The sequence below is a fragment of the Ciconia boyciana genome, chromosome 4 (assembly GCF_034638445.1).
Source record: "Ciconia boyciana chromosome 4, ASM3463844v1, whole genome shotgun sequence".
NCBI lineage: Eukaryota > Metazoa > Chordata > Aves > Ciconiiformes > Ciconiidae > Ciconia > Ciconia boyciana.
This window is the reverse complement of record NC_132937.1, coordinates 26,172,762-26,194,881: the sequence shown is the minus strand read 5'-3', so window position 1 is coordinate 26,194,881 and position 22,120 is coordinate 26,172,762. Positions and strand designations below refer to the sequence as shown.

The 22,120-nt window shown below is 39.5% G+C and overlaps 1 protein-coding gene across 11 annotated transcripts in view; it reads left to right on the top strand.

Annotated features, from left to right (window-relative positions):
• The window catches only part of WDR7 (WD repeat domain 7), a 149,037-nt gene that overhangs the window by 30,103 nt on the left and 96,814 nt on the right, over window positions 1-22,120 (top strand). For all 11 annotated transcript variants that reach the window (XR_012042405.1, XR_012042404.1, XM_072861013.1 and 8 more), the window contains 7 exons: window positions 1,230-1,450; window positions 2,185-2,380; window positions 3,527-3,741; window positions 9,941-10,710; window positions 11,271-11,359; window positions 17,252-17,370; window positions 18,970-19,093. Coding sequence is in view for 9 of the 11 variants with exons in the window: in XM_072861013.1 (XP_072717114.1) it covers window positions 1,230-1,450; window positions 2,185-2,380; window positions 3,527-3,741; window positions 9,941-10,710; window positions 11,271-11,359; window positions 17,252-17,370; window positions 18,970-19,093 (1,734 nt within the window). In the remaining 2 variants the exon portion in view is untranslated. The remainder of the gene's footprint in view (window positions 1-1,229; window positions 1,451-2,184; window positions 2,381-3,526; window positions 3,742-9,940; window positions 10,711-11,270; window positions 11,360-17,251; window positions 17,371-18,969; window positions 19,094-22,120) is intronic.

Sequence of the window (22,120 nt, the reverse complement as noted above, 5' to 3'; positions counted from 1 at the left end):
TATCGGTGTGCCTGTGAAGATCTTGGGAAAATAGTGAATCTAAAGGAGAATTCCTCTTTGTGTGTCGTGCAGTTAGTTGAGCGTTATATGTTGGCCTACTGTTGTACATTTTGGTTCCAGATAATGTTATTTTAATACTTTTGTGATCACAGTTGCAGAACAAATATTTGGGTTTTGTCTTTTTCATTTGTCAGCATCTGTAAAAAAAATCATGTAAATATTTTTCTGTGAATATACCTCTGAGCTTAGTCAATTGTATACAAGGCTGTTGGTTGTGCTGTTTCCTTTGTATAACTGATTTACTTCGTATAACTTTATATAAAAATGATATTTTTCTTAATGTAAAGTTGGATTGCCTCGAAGTTGATACATTATTCTGCAAATAAGCGTTGGTGATTCTTGCCCTCGTAAAAATACAGAAGTGCCTGTGTGTATTCTATGTAAGGCTTGCTGCGCTTGCTAGAAAGCATAATCACATAGAGGAAAAAAGTTCAACTGTATCATGCAGGCATTGCGTAGAATACTTGATTCTGGTATTTAATTTATTTGGCCCATTTTGTCAAATATGCCATCTAAAAAGACAGTTTTTCTAAGCATCTTTTTCAATAGTTATAAGGTTGTACTGGGAATGATTTAACTAATGTACTTGATCTCAGTGAGCAGAAGACTCACCATTCTTGTTCTGTTCACAAAAATGATTTTCCTTTATAAATTTGAATTTGATGTAATTAACCTATTCTGCACAAGCACCAAATGCATAACGCTGCAGACTTGTATGCTGCTGTTGTGGCCAGTGCAGAGTAAGATTATGCAATTTTCCTGGTCCTGGTCCTTTTGGTTATAACCTTGGATACATTCATGTTTTGATGGGGAAGGGAATTTATTTTTTCACATCTTTGTGACCTTTTTAAATATTTTTTTTTTGCTGGGATTTTTTTGGGGGAGGAGGCTGTTTGAAGACAGCTGAATTACTTCAAAGTGAGATTGTACAGCAAGACAAAATGAATCATTTGGTCCATGTCCAGTGAAAAAAAGATGAACATTTTAAAAAAAGACAAGGCTAATTCTATAAGAACTTCTGTCAAAAGTGGGAGTGTGTATTTTTTTTGTCAAGAACAGAGTTTTGGATTGTTAAACTGTTCTATTGAATTATATTTTTTTCTCCCTTTTTTCTTTTCTTCCCCCCCCCCCCCCCCCCCCCCGCTTTTACGCCTTACCCAATTTCTCAGGTTGGCCACCTCACCGGACTCTCAGAGGCCATCGAAACAAAATTACATGTTTACTGTACCCTCATCAGGTTTCTGCTCGTTACGATCAAAGGTATTTGATCTCAGGTGGTGTGGATTTCTCAGTCATCATATGGGATATATTTTCTGGAGAGATGAAACATATCTTCTGTGTACATGGTGGAGAAATTACACAGCTGCTAGTTCCACCAGAAAACTGTAGTGTAAGTTTTACATAATATATCTGATAACCTGTCTCACACTTTCCGTAACTGGTACAGCTCAAATCCTTCTTGAGAATGTGAATGGAATATGGAATACTGAAGATTTAGCACTGACCCAATGTACAACTCTTGCAGACACTTAAAAAGAGTTTAATTGTTCTGTTAATCTTGGTTTTGTTCATATCATGTTTTAGCTACAGAAAGGATTAAAAATAGTGGAAAAACTGGATATTAAAACCTAGCTAGCTAAGGAGATGCTTGGCATTTTATGATATACAGCATTAACAGCGGGAGAGGATTTCCACGGCATGGAAGCAGTCTTTCCCCTGAAGGTGTTGGCGAATGTGATAGGCAAGCATTTCCCACCAGCTGGCCCGTAGGTTTTAAAGGCAATTTTCTCTTTCATAACTTGGATGAGTAGGTAGAATTTAATGGACAAAATGACATCGGTTTACTTGAAAACCATGGCTTCTCTTTCTTGCTCAACAAAACAGGTTCTAATACCTGTTTGCTCTTTATGGTGTGCGAGAGGTTGGATTCAAGAGAATTTCTCCGAGTGAGATTCTGTTTCTAGTGACCTCAGTGAGTTTAGCCATAGGCTTATGTGCCTGTGTTTTGTTTATAAAATAGGTTGTTGATCACCATGCTTGGTCCAGTGAAGAAGATATTATTACATGCAAACTGTCTGCGTTATGATTAAGATTTCTTTTTTTTTTCTTTTTCTTTTTTATTAGGCAAGAGTCCAGCACTGTATTTGCTCTGTTGCCAGTGATCACTCAGTGGGTCTTCTGAGTCTGCGGGAGAAAAAATGCATCATGCTGGCATCCCGTCACCTTTTCCCTATTCAAGTAATAAAATGGAGGCCTTCCGATGACTATCTGGTGGTAGGATGTTCAGACGGGTCTGTGTACGTCTGGCAAATGGACACTGGTAAGGTTAAGTTCAAAGACATTAATTAAACAATTTTTAAAAATAATGTTTAGTTATAGTTCTGTATAAGTTGCGTCTGAGAGAAGAGTTAAAATTTTTTTGCACATTTATATTTGGAAATTTAGCACTCCACATATTCCCAAAATTTGTAGGTTATGTAAGCCTTTGTTAAATACATATCTTAATATTTGGAATAACTCATTTAGTTTTGGAGAAGTACAGCTTGCTCTGGCTATCTTCCCCCTACGTGTTTTCCTAGTTATCTTTAGAGAGACTAGTTAAAATGTTGGCTGCACTTGGAGTGTCTTCTCAGTTTATTAGTGTCTGTGCTTCCTCAGCAACTCTATTGAAAGCTTGGTGTAGAAGTGCAGCGCCGTGAATCTACAACACCTTCTTCAGCTGCGGAGTGAAGAAAGTGTTTGTCTGGTTTTTTGTATTGTTTGGGTTGTTGTGTGGGTGTGTTGTGTGTTTTTTTTAAAATGGGACTAATGCTTAGTTTAGAAGCTAAAAATGAGCCTTAAAAGGATGGGCAACAAGGCATAAAATAAAAACAGCTTTGTTGTAGAAAATCTTGTGATATTTGAAAGGGAGAAAGTGAGGAAAAAAAATGCATCAAAATATATGCAGTATCTAATTACCTTTTAACTCCTTAACTCACTTAAGAAGAAAACCACAAACCTGCAATAATGTCTGCATGTTATTTTCCGCTTATTGTGAAAACTAGATGAGAATTGTTTTTTACTGAAGCTCTAGGAAGCAGAGAGGAACCTGAGATCCATCGTGGAAAATTTAATCCACGCAGGTAGTTGGGTGGGAGGGGGAATTCACGACGACTGAGAACAACCTTCCCCTAAAAATGCTGAGCAACTGCAGTCATCACTCTCTGGTCAGTACAGAATCACATGGTAGGGTTTTAAACTTGTCCTGATTTTTGTTAATGTGGTTTTTCTTTACACACTTCACAGAAACTGAGGAAAATTCCATCCCTGTAGGAATATTAGTTCTAAAAATAGCTGTTAACACAACGGAAAGTTTTATGCATTGCCTCCTGTGGTGTACATTATTTTCTCCCTTTGTTGTACTTGTGATATTTTGGACATTCTGAATTGTTTCTGCTTAGACTCATGCTTTGCAAAATATTTGCAGGTGCGCTGGACAGGTGTGTGATGGGAATAACAGCAGTGGAAATCCTGAACGCCTGTGATGAGGCAGTCCCGGCGGCTGTGGACTCCCTGAGCCATCCCGCCGTCAACCTGAAGCAGGCCATGACTAGGCGTAGCCTGGCTGCTCTGAAAAACGTGGCGCACCAGAAACTCCAGACTCTTGCCACTAACCTGCTCGCTTCCGAAGCGTCTGACAAGGTAAGTTGTGTTTCAGTTTGTCTGTTTTTAATTCAGTACCCGAAACACTTATTTCCGTAATTAATTGAATAAAATATGGGAAGTCTTCATTGTTGTAACTGAAAGGGTCTTATCCAAAGCTCTCTGAAATGTTAATAGAAAGACCTAAACTAGTTCTCCCTCTCCTTGCGTCAGTCCTAGGAGCTCACTTTCCTGGAACAAAAAGTATCAACCTTCTTCAACGACATTGCATTGTGCAGTTTCTAATGCAGGTGGTGTTATCTGGAGTTACATTTTAAAAACACACTTCATGTATGTGTTTTTCTGTTTTGTGCTCTCAGTGGTAGTGGTTTTGCTTGCTGGAGTCCAATGCTTTAAACTTCCTCTTCGCTGTCTATAACTCTGTACTGCTTTCACTGTCTCTTTCTCTAGGTTTAGTAAGAACAGAGGTTATGCATCAAATAAACTTATCTCTACTAGATAAGTAGTAATATATTTTTAATATCAACCAACACAATCCCTTCCATATCTCTCTAGACATTGTTCCCCAGTTTACGTTACTGTTCATGATGCTACCTCCCACTTCACTGTGCATTCTACTGTTTTGTTTTTTTCAGGTCGAGTTTATTCGAAATCTAGATTTAGCAGCGTTTCATAGAATCTGGAATATTTGCTCAATTGTATACGTTCTGTTAATTTGTAGTATTGATGGGTGGACAAGGAACCAGCCTGTGATCCACATCCATCAGAAGCAAATCTTCCCCTTTTTGTTTTGTGCTTTGAGGAGTGGAATCGACATCGATCTGTTTTTTCCCTCTCCCCCCCCATATTAGACGTGCTTTATACGTTCCTGCAGATCTTGCTGAAGGTGGAGCTAGAGCTTGATTTTATTTTATTTTGGTAATTGTTGCTGTGTGACAGTTCAGAAAAACTACTACTAAAAGATGTGTGCAAATAGATATAAATGGAGCCAGAGTAACTTAAATGCTGAAAATTAATTACTGTTTGAGAAATATTTTAAGTGTTTAATGGTAGAAGATATTAATGGGCTTAGTTGATTCCTAAATATTTCAGTGCTTAATGTTCAAGGACTTTTTCAATTATGTTTCATGATTTAAGTGATGAATTCAAATGGAACTGTCTGTAGTAACTTGTTAAAAGCATTTATTAACTGTTCCTGAGCGCTATATGTTTGAGTAGAGCGAGTGCGTGAGCCACGGCATGTTTACATGTGTTCATTTAGAAACACAACTTCACAATTCATATGGCTGTTGCTGAGTACAGCAACAGGCTACTTACCAGTCTGAGCAGTAAGTAAATGCTCGTACTAAGAACCCTGCTAAGCAGACCTTTCCGATAATATCGTAATGATCAGAGTTGTTCAGGTGTTAGAGCAGTAGCCGGATGGTGAGCCTGCACATTAGTCTCTGGAGCCAGAGGATGATTTTTCTCCACCCTGATTATGACTGCATAAGCTGGAAGCGCCTTAAATATTTTGAGATGTGGGGAAGTTCCGTTTTTAACAGCTAGTAATGAGCTCTTTTTCCAAATTGATATCTCACAATAAGAAATAACTTGGATTGCAAATTGTATCAAGGGTAATTTTGACATTTTAGCATTAACTTCATTGTTCTGAAGAGCAAATCGAGTACAATATGGCACGTATCCCAAGAAAAGCTAGTACAGTGTAAAAATTTTAAGGAACTTCGGTATGGAGGATAGAACAGTACAGGAGTTAGTTCTGACTATCCTGTTAATTTTAATGTGCCTAATTATTACTCAGTCTGATGGATTTGGACTGACCATTTTGAAAACTAGCAGGCAGCTACCAGCATCGCATTGCAGAGAGGGCAGAGGTGGAACAAAAAAGCAAACGGTGAATTTTAGACATAGGCTTAGTTATCGAAGGTAGTTCGCTGGTGGGCTCAGCAGCACGTCAGTGCAGGTTGTCAGAGGAGAGCTTGAAGGAAGAGCTTTCTCTTGGGCTTTGCATCATGCGTTTCTGTTTTGGCCAAATGTAGAGAACAGGTAAGTCCTGACCTTGTGAGGGTTTTACGAACTTCGTCACAGGAAGAATGTGACCCCTGACTTTTAAATGTTTATCTTTCTGTTGAAGATTAATAGAAGGAAGCCCAAAAATATCTTGAAGGAAACTGGGGAAAAATGTCCTTAGTCACGTATTGGAGAAGTATGTAGGAGGCTTTCCTTGCCGTGAGCAACCTGCTCGAGCGGACCCTGCTTTGAGCAGGGGGTTGGAGTAGAGGATCGCCCGCCTTAGCGATTCGGTGGTTGCGTCCTGCTTAGGTTTCCTCGTATTGATGATCCCAGTACTCGACCACTCATCATCACTTCTTTCCTAATAAAGACCTGCCAGGGTGGGCAGGTATTAAATTTGTTTACTCTGTGAACGCCATTCAAAAATGTTACCCAAGTCCCCACAAAAAGAGCTCGTATTTTCCCTTTTGTTTCCCTTTTCGTTAGCGCAGGCTGCCGATGCTCTGGTAGTCTGGGCTGCGACCAGCAGAGCGCGGCAGAGCTCTGCTCCCAGCGGCCGCCGGCTTGGCTTTTATCATTTATTTACTTATTTTGCCTTCTTTTCTGAACAGAATATAACAGAAGAAATGTCACTTGTAGAGAGCATTCCTTAGAACACCACCACCGTGTTCCTACCAATGCACGTGCGGTCAGACCGGTGTGCTGCGATTCTCGCTGCGTCCAGCGTAACTGGTCGCGTACCTAAGTACGGGCGTTGCACTCGTGCGTGCTGTGCCAATGTATGTGTTTTACGCGTAGGTTCCTCACATCTAACGAAGGTATAGCTGCCTACGGAGGCATGATACATGGCACAGCAAAATGTGTTCCCTACCAGAGGTCAATGATGATTAATAGCAAAAATATTTTGGTTATATTGTTGCTTTTAATTTTACCATTGTGACCGTTACCAGAGACCACTTTGTAAAAAGCTACCTACATTACATTCTGAGAAAATAACGAGTTTTTTTAATCAGTACGGAATACATGAATAAATCAGTGTGTTGTAGAACATAATTTGCAGCTATTATTTATTGACACTTAATTATTTCTATTCTGGTTTCAATTATCCGTTATGGGCTTCTTATGGCAAATTTATTTCATGAGCATAGTTTATTCATTCTCCGAGCTGAGCACAAGGAAAGGAGCAGAATTTGGCTATTAGCTCTAGTGCTGCTTGCGTTGGGCCCTGGCTGTTTGTCTGGCACAGCGAGCTAGCCAGCGCGGCAGCTCCGCCGAGAAAGGTAAGGACAGGGAGTGAGGAGGATGGTCTCTCTTTAATTTTTCTTTCATAATCCCTGTGACCAAATGTGAATTTTCCTTCTGGTAGTGCCTTAACTTCGTTACATAAGCGAAATGAATTTTAATTTGACAAAAGACAGAAATTAAAAATTATTTGATTCGAGTGGAATAGCAGATGGTATTGGAGATTTTGCCAGGTCTGCATTTCATTGTTGGAGCGTCTTTGGGTACGTTTTGAATATTTCTGTGTGCGCGCGCTTTTGGTATCTGGTATGTTTGTTTGTTGTTGGAGGGTAATAATAATGGAGTGTTGTTGGAGTGTAATAATAATAATTTTACATTATTCCAAACGAGTGCATTGGAATAATGTAAAATATTTATGTGTATTTGTTGAGAATCATCTGAAAGTGAGCAAGAACTAGTGAGTGCAGCAAGCAAACTAATAATTGTACTTGCTTTTCTCCACTTCAGCACCATACAGTAAAATACACGTGGGGATTCATTCTGAGTAAGCAAAATATTAGCAGCCTTAAATGAAGAGTCTGCAAACGAAGTAAAGTATTAGTGTGGTAGCAAATGAAGATTACAGCATCAAATAAGACTGACATAGTGGATTGCTTAGATAAATACACTTGCTGCGTATTGTGTTTAGACAGGATTAAAGGAGCAGTTTCTTACTCTATTTTTCTCCCCTGGGCCTCTTGCTGCGGAACAGTCAAGGAGAGGTTATTCTTGAGTTGCTCCAAAGTAGCACTCGGAAATGAATTGCGAAGAAGCTGTGGCTGGATCATAGCTGCTCTTGACAGGAGGTCAGGGTAGTGAGCCTCTTTTGGACAGATTGGTTTCCAAATAAAAAGCTAATGTAAAACTTTGGGGAGGTCAGTTTTTTTCTCTGAAGATTTTTCCTGTAAAAAGCCATCTGACACTCTTCAGGGAGATATACTGTATCTAATAGCCACAGAAAAAGCAGAGTGCTTTACGAGAGACAAATGTCTGTGAATGAGAACCTTGAGAATTACAATATGCTTATTTCAAAACCAGGTTCATACACTGGAACAACAATTGAACATGATGTGGTGGATATTATATCCTTCCATGCCAACCGCATTTTGGGGGTCTTTACAGCTGTGATGGAAAAGGAATATATAAAAATGGCTTCAGTTTTCAAACACGTGCTGTGAAATCTGTACAAAACTCAAAGCAGCCAAGTAGTTGTAGGACAAGAAATGCTTACTGTCTTGACAAAAAGTCCCTGAGAGAGAAAATAAATGGTACATATGCATGTGCAATTTTCCAATTATAAAATGTTAAGTAGAATATGCATTTGTTTCTGTGATTCATAGTGATAAATACATTTGTTAGTGTTCAGAAGTAGAATGAAAAGCGTTGAAAAAAGCAAGATAATGGGTGTTGGTAGAAATAATGTAGTTTGACAGCTCAGCAGATTTTCAGGGGTGACTACTCCTATGGCCCAGGGTATTTAAGGCTTCATGAGATGTGTGCATTGCTTCACGTTGGTGAACCAAGGAAGCAATATATCGGGATGTACATAGCATAGGGTAAAAACCTATTACAAATTAGTGTATATATACAGAATGTGCGAATTTTTGCATGATATATAGAGTGTCTGTTAGTTATTTGTATAGTCTGCATATATTTATAGTGTATACATGTATATTTATGCATACCTATTTGTAAATATATATATACAGTGTATATATAAAAAACTGCAAGCCCTGTTAATTTCTGAATAACTATCTTGCTGTAAAATGTGCTTTTGTGGTTTAAAAAAGACTCCAGAGAATGGAAATTTTAGAGACTACCAAACTGAAAGAGTTTATATTAATGTTAAGGCTGTTGAGTTATAGATGGGAAAAGACATAGGAGCCTTGACTGTATTGCTTTTATTGGCGATATATTAAGAACTTTTGGGTTGATTCTACTTTTAGTAAAGGTTGATGTTTTCTGAACAAACCATTCAGCCTATATCAGTTGTGGAAAAAATACCGTTTCTCCTGCAGCCCTTCTTAGACTTGTGTAGGGTAATGGTTTTCCTGTGCTCCCTTAGACTTGGCTGTCAACTGAGCACAGGGTTTAACTTCTGCAGTGACTCAGACAAGCCTCAAGAACGCTTCTTCCTCCCTGAACTCAGTAACTGCTTCTCCTGCACGTTTTTCATCCTCTGACTTCGCAATTCTGTGCAGCAAACGTGAATATTCAACCTTATGTCTTTCAGGCTGTTAATTTAATTGTAAAAGAGGAGAACTAATATTTTACTTCCAGTTGAACAGGGTTTATTTCTGTTAAAAGATGGAGAGAATAAAATTCTCACAACACTTAAAAACTTACGGTAATGTTCTTTTGTCTGATCCCCTTTTCTGACATTTTTCAGCTTTTATCCTATAGCATTTTGATTTTCTACACACACACACCCCTCCCCCCCAGGAGGAAGGGAAGGAGGAAGAAGATGGATTTAAGTAGTGCAGTGAACAAGTGACACACTAATTGCATATCTGGATGAAGCTATTAGTAGCTTATTTTCCAATAGTATAAATTGCTGCTATACTTCAGTATCCAAATATGAAATACTTGATGTGTTTTAAATTAATACCAAAATATTGAAATGTTATTGTTCCTTGGAGTATAACTGTTATCTTTTAGAATTAATGAGAAAGAAATGTGAACTTCTGTCTTATCTAGAGAGCTCTGTTTATCTGATAAGCTTCTGTAAGTGAAATTTCTGGTTTTTAGGGGTGTAACACTTGATCACAAGTCTGAAATTCCTGACATATCCAAAAGTATTCAGTGATATTTTCATAACGTGTTTTATACCCATGTGAGTTTTCAAACTTTGATCATCCACAGCTTCCTTAATTTGTGAATTAACTTTGTGAAAAGTGTTAAGAAAGTAATCCAAATAAAATTTCACATTTTTTTCTTTTTTCAGGGGAATTTACCTAAATATTCACATAACTCCCTGATGGTTCAAGCTATAAAGACTAACTTAACAGATCCAGATATACACGTGCTCTTCTTTGACGTAGAAGCCCTGATAATTCAGCTGCTGACTGAGGAGGCCTCCAGACCCAACACTGCACTCACTTCTCCGGAGAATTTACAGAAAGCCTCTGGCGGGTCTGACAAAGGAGGCTCCTTTTTGACTGGTAAACGAGCAGCCGTCCTCTTCCAGCAGGTCAAGGAAACAATCAAAGAGAATATAAAAGAGCATCTTCTTGATGATGAAGATGAGGATGAAGAATCGGGAAGACAGAGAAGAGAAGACTGTGACCCAGAATATCACTCTAGCAAATCCAAACCATTAACTTTATTAGAATATAATCTAACCATGGATACAGCAAAGCTTTTTATGTCCTGTCTGCATGCCTGGGGCCTGAATTCTGTTCTAGATGAGCTTTGCCTTGATCGTCTTGGGATGCTTAAGCCACACTGTTCAGTGTCCTTTGGCCTCCTGTCTAGAGGAGGCCACATGTCTCTGATGCTTCCTGGCTATAATCAGCCTGTAGGCAAACCGTCGTATGATGGCGTGGAGTTAGGAAGAAAAATGTCCGTTACAGAAGGACTGGGAAAGGGGACGTACGGTGTATCGCGTGCCGTCACCACTCAGCATCTCCTGTCTGTGATCTCGCTGGCCAACACGCTGATGAGTATGACCAATGCAACTTTTATCGGAGACCACATGAAGAAAGGTCCGACCAGGTACGGCAAATATTCACTTGAACTTGGGATAACTTTCTGTCAGAGTCTCTATTTTAATACAACATTTTATTTCGCTTAAATTTACTGTGGGGTTTGATGTCTTTAATGGCTATGAAAACCTTTGGTACCTAGGGAGAACCGAGTGTATTTCTTCTTTCTAGGATGTAGTATTTTTTTGTGCCAAGATAACTATATTGCTTTGAATGGAGTTAACGTAACTTACAAAGTTAATAGAACACGGAGTGGTAATAACATATGTGCCAGTAGGTCTGAGAGGACGTTTTTGTCCTCCTTTTTAGTGCTTGTTGTTTTTAAAGAGTTTTTATAATGAGTAGGTCAAATTCTAAATAAATCAAAACATACAGATGAACTTTTTATCACCAAAAAATAAGCTTACCTAGGAATTGTAAATGAGATATTTTTTTTTTCTGTCAAACTGACTTGGTTTTTTATAGGGTTGCTTTTCAAAGTTTGTTTAGTCACATTATGTTTAGCAAATAACCTCTTTTTTTTTTTCCCTCCCCCCCCCCTTCTCCCTTTCACGTATATTTTGTGTTTAGGCCACCTAGGCCAGGCACTCCTGAGATGACAAAAGTGAAGGCACTCCCTTCAATTTCAACTCATGCAGCCCAAGGACAAATTAAGCAAGGTAAAAATCACTTGCTTTGGAACAATTTGATCTGTATTTCAGCTCTTGACACTGAAGTTACCACCTTACTATCAAGTGATAAAAATACTGCTAGCTTCTATGTGGGAGGAAAAAGTAGTGTAATATTCTAGATAAAGATTTTAATGACTAAGACCTTTAGTCATTAAAAAAGTTTAATGACTAAGAATCAGGATAAGATGCTGACTCTGTCGTCAAGTCAGTCCCTGACAATGAATTTTTGCGTATTTTAAGTGCTCCCAAAGCTCCTGGTGTTGAGGTGATAGTAAGAGGTTTAAAGACTGTAACTAAGGGCTATACAGACCGATACAGAAATGTTTGTACGTCAGAAACTAAAGCATAAAGGTAAACGCATCTAAGTAGCATGTGTACATTCCCTCTCCTTTTTATGGAGGAGGAAGAAATTATTTTATTTTAACAGTACTTATACCTCTGCTGCAATTTTCATCACTTGCGGTTATGAAAGATGGCAGTGGATGACACTGAAGGGTCTTTTAATAGTCTGCGTTGTATTTTTCCTTTTCATAAGGATAATGGTTAAGTACAGGACGTAGACCAACACGTGATGGAAAAGAAGGATGTACACAAGATTAGACGTGAGTTCTCAAGTGGAGTGGGGACTAGAGCTTCCTCCGGGCAGCAGGAGCAGATGGAAACGGTCCTGCTGGGAGATGGAGGAGGAGGCGCCTTCCTGCTTGCTCTTTAAATTAGAGCTGCTGTATAATGGGGCAAATGAGCTACTCCTCTTAATGCCAAAAAGAAAGGAAATGTAAACCCCATGGTGTGGCCAATTCCGACTTAAGCTCAAAGCTAAGGAGCAAGTGAACCGTTGGGAAGGGCGTGGGGCGACTCTCGGAGGCAGCCGGCGCTGGCTCGCGGGGAGCGACGGCAGCACGGCGCAGCGCAGTACGCCTGCGGTGCCCCAGAGAGGAGGGGCAGTGCTTACCCGCTGGGATAACGGGGATCAAATCCGCCTGGGACCAGCTGAAGGTTGTTCGTGGCTGAGGGGAATGTGTGTTTGTAACCTTTGTCATCCACGTTTCACTGGATGAGAAAGCAAAGAGGAAAGGTGTACGCATCCTTGCTCTTCTTACAGTTCTGTGGGATTTTTGTGGATGTGAGCCCAGCTGCGTGCATATACTGTAGGGCAGAAGAGGAGAGGTTTTCTTTTTTCCATCGTGTGTGTGTGTGTTTTTTTAACTAATCTATAAAGCAGATTTCCTTCAGGACTTACTTGAAATTTCCTTTGAAAATTGCAACTCTCTTTTAAACTTTTACCTGTTAACTATCAAAACTTTGTCTTTTCAAGCTATATGAATACGGAGAAACTCACAATTTGTAAAATTATTGCATTTTGCAGAATATAGATACTTTGTCATTGTGGTATTTACCACAATAATCTACAATCTTTACCACAAACATGTACATCTTTAAATATATCTTTGAACTGTGGAACTGCTCTTGTATTAGAGAGCTAGTAAGCACAACTGGTAACTTGTATGTCAGTTGTGTGATTTATTTTTATTTTTATTTTCTTCACTCACCTGCAAAAAAGAGGGATGTTTACATCTGAGGAGGAAACTTGCCCATCAGCAACATTTGTGTGTATTTATTCTTTTTCTAAATATCAATATTAATTTACTGTGGTTTTTGGTTGGAAAGGGAAAATCAGCTTCAGGAGTGGTATGTGTCAAGCTGTTTTTTCAAGATCAAGGGTGCTGCATAAATAGAGAAGTAGCAGTCAATAACAACAAGCAGAAATAAAAAAACGAGATCAGGGCTCTTGTCTCAACGTGTGGGGCTTTTTTGGTTTTGTTGTTGTTTCTTTGTGGGGTTTTTTGTGTTTTGTTTTGGTTTTTTTTACAGCCATTTACTTTTCCTCTTTGAAAGATAATTATTTGAAAGGTCAGGATTGCTCAGAGATGGTATCTATATGGCAAACTCAATGCGAGAGAAAACAGTCATCACAGAGAGCGTCTGTGTTTTGGTTTTAATGATACAATTCCATGATGGTGGTTCTTTCCCAAATGACAACTACGTAATTTTTCTTTGAAATAGCGTTGCTAATTTTGGGAATAGACATACTTCAGTTACCCAGTGGAAATACTTGTAACTTCATGAGAAACAATCGATAAAAAGGAAATTCTGTGTGCTGTCAAAAATATAGAAAAATACTCCTGTTCCTAAACTGTCATCTTTGTGTATGTCTGGGGGCATGCCTTGCATGCTCTTGGGGGAAGATGGCTTTGTTTCAAGTGGTACTCTTAGGTCAGAAGTTTCCTCAGTGTCTTACCCTTACATCCCATTGTGCACAACACTACTTGCAGTGTCTTGCTACTCATAAATTTCTAGTGCTATTGCTCTTAAAAATCAATTGGAGATACAATTAATGCATTTTATGACATACTTGATCTCCGTCAACTTGACCTGAATTTGTCCTGAGATGAGCACAGCTCTGTGCTACTCGGCGACTGGGCCAGCTGCCTCCGTTGCAGCGGTGGTTGTAATGACTGACCTTGGAAGAGAGCTGGCAACTACCACAAAACGAGGCAAAAAAGGAAACTTCAGAGTAAGGCTTCACTTTCAGTATGGGGTGCGTTTGTGTTTTTACAAACAATCTCTTTAATAAAATGAGTAGATTTTTGTATATATCTGCTGAACCTGGGTTTTGCTGTTACGCAGTGATTTACGCTAGCCGCCCTGTCGCTGTACACGTGCCATCGTGATGCATTTGTGTGGAAAGTACGGGAAAAGCAGTTTTGATGCAGATGTCCCACAGTGACAAAAGAAGTTCGCTGCATGAAAAGCAAACAGACCATTCAGAAGACAATGCTTAATCGGTTCAGGAGCCTGAACCCATTGTCATTCTGCAACGGAATAAGAGAGGGGGATTAATTTGAAGATGCTTGTGCATGACATATGGTAATTTCTCTATAGGAAGGAAGTGTCAAATAGCGACCTCTAAATCTCCACGTTGACCTCGGGTTGTAGCATGTGTATGCCATAAGGTCTGCGCATCTTTTCATGTGATAATATGAAGTCATGAAGCATTAGTGGAAGTATAATGTTTAGAACTGCTTTTAAATTACAGTCGCACCAAGAAACGATGCAGTTTACAAAATAAATGGCACGGAGACAGTTTTGAGTAACACGCTTGATCTGCGCTCTTTGGTAGCTGCTTGCCTGTAGTCTTACGCTGTCCGCTTTGTGTGCTTCTGCTTTAGATTCTTAGGCCTCTCTTTGGTATAGGCTTAAAATTATTTGAATGGAGACACATTTAAAATGAACCTATATTAAAACTAACCATGAGTGATACATTCTGTGACATTTAAGAGTGACAGATGGGGCAGCCCAGCTTTAGAAGGGGTTATTTCTAGGGTTTATAATGAGCAGTGCAAATTCTAAATCTATCTGAATATGGGAGAAGCACAAGAAGAAGCAGTGAAACTCCTCTTTGTACAACTCATACTCGACCGTGCTGTCAAACCAAATCTAGCAATCTGAAGACACATTTGTAATCGCTTTATTTACAGGTACTTCTGTCTTTTCAAAACGTGCCAGTTTCTGTTAGTGTATCTGTTTCTCTGCGGTTGCATGTCTTCCTCTCACTGGCATTGCACTTCTTGTAAAACCTAGAATTTTTTTAAGTTTAATACTGTCACAGTTTCCTCCAGTTTTTTGTTTTTCATTCTTCAGTGATACGAATCTGTTTTTCAGAAGCTGCTGTCCTCACTTTCCTATTTTTTTCTCTTTATTTCTTCTTCTTTCCTCTGCAAGTTGCTCCTGCTGTTTCTTCTGGCACTGAAGCTGGTCACTCTGGCTCTGACACTGCTCCTACTTTACATACCTGTTTCTTAGTCAATGAAGGTATTCTTTCCTCACTTTTCTATCTATTTGTCTTTTACTTTCAACTAGTGTCCCTTATCATTGTTATGACATGACTTTAATTTGATCTATGTAGGAATTTTTCATTGCAAGAAAGAGAGGCAATGAGTTTATTTTTGTATGCTTTGCCACTGATGCTGGTAGAGGGCGAGCAGATCCAGTTTGTGCCGTGGACTGTCTGTAAATTCCGTTCTCAACTAGTGCATCAAAGACGCTATTTCGGATCTTGTTCAGGTTTGCTGTTGTCTTTTGACAAAAAGTCCCAGCCCTTGTGAAGCGGGGAGACGCCCCATGCCTTTACCCAGGGGCGGTATCTGCGGGGAGAAGCTGCAGCAGGCGTGGTGTGTTCCACGCGGGTGCCGTGTCCCTCTCTCCGCCACGGGTGCGGGTGCCGCGTCCCGGTTCGGAGGGTCAGCCCAGCCAGAGCCCCGAGGGGACCCTGAGCACGGTCGCTGCCCTGGCCTTCCCCTCCGGTCATGAATGAGCACCAGCGCTCTGTAGGCCGCAGGACACCTTGAAAGACTAAAAATGTAACGCTCCTTTTGAAATGGAACAAACAAAATCGGTTTCATGTCACTTCCATTTTATTTTTGGTGCTTGTGAAAACTTAGTGTTTCTTTAAGCCACTTGGGGTTTGTGTTGGGGGTGATTTTTTTCTAATAAATATTTATCCCCATTATGAAGAATGTCTTTCTGCCAAAAAGATTGGCACAAAAACCAACCAACCGCCCAAAACCCCCTTGTATCCCTGTAGGCAAGTCGCTTTAAATCAGAATTTTTATGCCCTTATTGCTAAGCTATAAATTCCTGCTTTCTTGCATCTCAAGTAGTAGAAACAGCACTCTCTCAAATTGGAAATTCCTCTTTTTAATCCATTTTTCTTCAAGGAAAATTGACATAATAATTTCTTTTCTTGTAGCACCATGAAGAGCTTTATTAGTTAAAATATTTAGATTTTTATGCTCAGTCTTGCTGACAACTTAAAAATATAGATCTATATGCTCACCTGAAGTATTTCTCCAGTTTCTCAAGTCAAGGTAGAGCAGAATACTAAAAGAATTCTTTTGCCTAGAGTACTTTACGTACATTTTTACAAGCTGTGTTGTTTGAGCTTGATATGCTTATCTTTACTGGTTTTAACTACACAATATTGCCAGCTTGTAGTATGAATGCACCTGAAGTAAGCATGTTGAAATAAGATTTAGATGGAAAGGCAAGGATAGCAGACAAAGATGCACTTGCACATATTTGCATACCTTTTAAAATGGGGCAGAAAATTCTATGTCATCTGTCTAGTGCTAATTCATATGCTAAGTTTTCTGTAATTGAATTATATCCCACTTGCATGTAAGACATGAAATATCATGATAAGTAATGCTAATTATGGGTTGAACAGGGCATCTAAATCTTGAACCCAGAACCATGGCTTATGCTTCTGAAAAAAATGGGCCGTAATACTTCTGGGGACTTTTTGTATTTAGTATGTATGTTGAGTATATTTTTAAGGCTGCAAATTTAAAATCCAAGCCTGCGACTAGATACTGAAGCCTCTTTGAGAGGGGCTGGGGAGGAAGAGGGATGTTTGTGTTTAATCAGGACTGATTTGAGGCAGTCTTCTGCTGACGTCTCATTTGACCCTTGCGTGCGTTTGAGATCTGACCGGCTAGTTCGAGGCGTGATTGATGCCTGGAGGAGCTCATTCCTGTCCGATGCAGAAAGCGCAGGCACCGTACAGCCTGCCCTGAGGGCAGCTGGCGTCGCTAAAGATGGGGTGAGCCCCGGGTGCCCACGGCAGAAGAAACAGTTCTGTTGTTCTGCTGCAGAATTGGTTCTATTTTTGTTTTTCTCTCCCTCTTTCTCCCACCTTCTCCTGAAGACCCACTGCGTACCAGGCCAGTGGCCAATGTAAATTTACTTGATGGCATTTTGAACTTAAAATTGCTTCAGTGTTTATGATGTGTATTCTCCTGTCGTGATGTGTTTTTACAGGGTGGAGCCAGCTTGCCGCTATGCACTGTGTAATGCTCCCCGACCTGTTGGGACTGGATAAATTCAGACCTCCTCTTCTGGAGATGCTGGCTCGCAGGTGGCAGGATCGATGCCTGGAGGTGATTTCAGTAGTAATTTTGTACTGCTGGGTTTTTGGGGTTTATGTTGTCTTTTACTGATCACATCTTCCCTTAGTATATATAAAAAAAAAAAAGTAATTTTTTTTCTGACACAAGTTCCTGCAGTTTTTATTTCAGATTTAGTAAGTTAAGTTTCCAGTTAACCTGTCAAAATGTTGAAAAAGTTACCATGTCTAAATATATTTTTTACCTTCTGGATGCCATACATATTTTTTTATTTTTTTAAATTATTGGATTTAAAACTTCCATGATTCCATGAAGAATCTTATTAGGATTTAAAAAAATACGCTATATTTTTCACGAGACTGCTGAGTCACTTTATTTTTTGGAGCGTGTGTACAGTAGCCAGTAACTGGTTTGGTAGCCAGCTGTTTGATAAATGACTAGTGGGCCTTAACACTACACCTGTGCTGTTGTGGCAAAAAATGTGCTGACTGGGCAGCTTGCCGAGTGGGAAGGGAGTAACGGAGCCGGGCTGTAGGTCCTCAGCGGTCCTGTAACTTAATTGGGAACCTCTTTTTCGCTACCTGATTGCCTGTTCTTTTGCTAGCTAGGATATACTGTGAGATGGTTTCCTGAGCGGGTAATTACTTTGAAACTCATTAAAATTTGTAAGCAACAGAAGTCCAGTTACTGGATATCCTTAGGTGTCAGGGTAGCATACTTATAGTCCGTTTGTCCACAATTTTTTATTTTACCTTGATCAAATCACTTAACTTCCTTGGGCGTTAAAACTTTTAGACCAAAAATAATGTGTGTATTTATGAATGTGTGTTTACGAACTCTTCAGATGGAACAAGTGATATTAATGGGGGACAAATAGTACAAGACAGTATTTTGTATTTGTTGGTGTAAAACCCCAGACTTTTTTTAAACTTTGGGAAACCTTTTTATGTATATTTTCCTCTGCTTTCATTGTTCAGTCTTCCATACTAGGTAGTAAATGAGCAAATACCATCTGAAAAAATATTTTTAAGATATTTTTTGTTTTGCTTTTATATTGTAACATTCATGACATTTAGAAAACTTCATTCATTGCACATTTGGAATTTTGGACCCAACTCTGGAAATGCTGTAGAGAAGGGTGATCACAAGTTGCTTCTAGAAAACTAGAATTTTGGTGGCCTTTCAATGCATCAGCGCAAACATAAGGTTCAGCCTTGTTTCCTTGAGTGAGAAACCCGTCTTGCTGTTGGCTTTACGGGATGGGAGATGGCCCCGGTCGGTCTTGCTGCCCGCCGGTCCGTGGAGGCTGGGAGGAGGGGGGGCAGCTATTCGGTTTATGCACTGCTCTCGTGCCGGGGACCGAGTTGTGACGTTCATCCCCTAGTTTTCTCATGGGGCTGCACGTCTTTGCTGTGTCCTGTTGGGAGGAGTCATAGTTGGGGCATGTCCTATTCATGGTTATTCTGCTTCTGTGTTTAAGGTGGAGAGGGGTGGGAAAAAATGAAGGTCTTCTAAAAGCTTAGTTTAGTTTTCTGGAGAAGTTTTTTCTTTTGGTCTTGCTAAAATGTACTGAAAGCATACTGATAAATATTTGATATTTGAGTTTGTATGACGTTCCTCTTGGCTTTACAGGTAAGAGAAGCCGCCCAGGCCTTGTTGCTAGCAGAACTCAGAAGAATCGAGCAGGCAGGTCGGAAAGAAACTATTGATGCATGGGCTCCTTATTTACCACAGTACATTGACAGCGTTATATCACGTAAGTAATGCTGTGTTAAACCTGAAAATAACTTGGTGGCTAGATAAAAGGAATAAAGGCGTTTTGTACACAAAATCATGAACAGTACTGCCAATCTAGGGGAAAAATCTAGGGTTATATAGAAAAGTTTATTGAAATTTTCAAAATCATTTCACACTCATGAAATCGCTTAAGGTCACTAGCGTTGATGAGGTAAATCGAACGCTTCAGTACCTGTCATTGGGATCGGAGTGTCTTTTGCAAAGGCTGTCCCTGCTGTTGAGGGGCTAGGCTGTAGTTTAGAGGTTTCAGGGCAGAAACCTGCTATGAAAGGGCTGATGAAATTACAAGGTACTGGTGGTAAAACACTGACATTCCTTTTCAAAGACTGTATAATTAGATTATAGAAATTGTTATAAAGGGATCCTTTGGCATCCCAAGAGTACCAGAGGATTCTGAAAGGAGCTAATGCAGGGTCGTGCAGTATATATCCATCAGTCCCTGTTAAACATTTGATGCAACGCCTGCCCAGTCGGGTGTTCAAAGCCACTGCTTACCGAGTGCTGCAAGGAGATGCTGGGTAAAGATTATTCTCCAAATAAGTTACATAGCTACTGACCACTATTTAATCTGTTGTATTTTTCTCTAAAATAGAAATTTTCATTTTATTCATTGTTATTAAAGCAGAGGTTGTACGGACTCTTTAGAGTATATTCTTGGAAGATCTGTCAGCACCATGAGATACTCCATTCAGTTATCCATCTAGAAACTTGCCTTTATAGAATAATGTCCAAACGCATCTGCATTATATAACAAACCAGTAAAAAGTTATATTTTCATGAATGAGAGCATTTGCTTTTAAGTTGCAGGTGCTCATTTTTCTTAAAATGAGATTCCTTTTCCACTGAAGAATGTAGTTCCTATTCAGAGAAAGATCTCTATTAAATACCGATTGATTTTTGAGAGATGTGTAATAATCTTATTAAATCTAAATTGAATGCATAAATTACATGGAACACAGTACTTTAAAGTGATGTTGAGAATTTGTTGGTAAGACTAAGCTGTTGTTAATTACAGCCTTTAGCCCTTTTGCCTTATGACTGGGGTGGTGTTGCGTGGTTAGATGTGCAGCCAAGCGGTGAAGAATAAGTGAAAGTGTGTTGTATATACATGCCAAAGAGCCTTGATTCATATTGATAGCTATTTGTGCCATTTTGTATATTAGGATGGTTTTTTTAATTGATCATCTTCTGAGGTCAGTTGTACTCTGTAGTATACAGCTATAGTTGCCCTTTACTCCCGGGAGTAGCTGCTATAGCAGCTGGTGATGGTTACTAATTTCTTTTCTCTGGAGTGATGCTGAATGACCTTGTTGGGTGCAAGGCTGTGGACATAATTCTGTTGGTGAAGTGTGTGTAAACCACTCTGTAGTGCCTGCGTTAGCCAGCTGACTGTTTCCAAAAAAGGAACTTCTTCTTAACATACCTGAAAACAACCAGTAATTCGTATTAGTTTCAGTAATTTGCAATTTCTGGTGGTACTCATTACTTAAACAATTACATTTGAAAGTTTTAGAGATGAGTATGCAGTTCTGGTTTACATGTGCATCAGTTGGAAGCATAATATTTTGTTCTGCCTCTTGTGCTTATGTTTGTGCTCCGGTTAGAAGCATGGCATGCAGTTTCATAGCAACAGTCAGGGACTCAAGTCCCTGCATTTTGTCCCCTCAAGTCAGGGACAAAACTTGAGTATTTTGTACGCATTCAATTCAAGTATGCATACAGCAGTATTTTGGCCTTTATGTTAGTCATTAGCAGATCAATCAAAGCATAGCATCTGTTTTAACACTGAATTAGGATGCGCTTATGTATCGGAACAAGAAAGTTTCAAAACACAGGAAGAAAATATGAAATAGAGAAATCAGCTGAGTGTGGCTGAATGAATGACTTGAATGTAAATGTTCAATATTGTGAAAGCACTGATACTGAAAACCTTTCAAACAGGGCGTGACTAGCAAATTGGAATTAATTGTTTTATATTAACAGTGTTGAAAAATATGTGAATTAAGGTTACAGAGTTTGTGGTTCTCCTGAATGACAGGGCTGAGAAGGCATTTAATAGTGTTACTGTCTGTATGAACGTACTCAAAGATGCTGACGCTCTGAAGAAGAGTAATAATTATGATATCAGAAAGGAGAAGCAAAAAAAGGAGCTACAAACATTGCTGTTGTGGGTAAAGAGCAAAGTGTATATCTTAGTTACATCGTAAGACATGATTAAAAAATGACATGTTTTTTAAAGGTCTGGGGAGGAATTGAAGGGGATAAGAATTATTTAGGACGGCCAAAATGGGTGCAATGGACTTCTGAGAAGTAGAAGGTAGAAAGGTAGAAAGTCGAAGGTAAAGTAGATGCTAGAAAGGTAAGGAGAAGAAATATGAAAGATAAAGAAATACTGCTTTGATTCGTCCATCCTCCACTTCCCCCACTTTTGCCTCTTGATATAGGGCATAAATTAGTATCAGCATACTTTTGTGTCCAGCGTATGTTATTACTTTGCAATAGTTCTTACATGCATGATGTAGGAACAGAGTTTCTCTTGCACGTTAACAGGTTTGTTTTAATTAAAACAAGCGGTAATTGCTAATAGAAGCTTGCTGCTGATATAAGATACTTTGTCATATGCATTTAATTGGCTCTTGAAGGAATCAAACGTGTGGTACTAGCAAACAGATGAATTCTTTCCCCGTTTGTATATTCGGTGCTCAGATCCAGTAGCAATTTTGGGACATGACCTTACTTGTACAGATCAAACGGCTGGCATGGCTCCCAGCATTTTGATAAAATGTGTGCAGGAGACTTGAAAGACAGGCAAACTTGCACAGGGTTATCTTTTAATAATCTTTTAACTGATGCGAGAGAGATTATTGTCCCCGGTAGATGGTGGGGTGGAGGAGCAGGGAGAAAGTCAAGCAGATCATCTTATCTCTTTTGTGGGTCTGCCAGCAGCTTGCGCTGCGGGGAGCGCCTCGAATGGGCCCGGTTACGC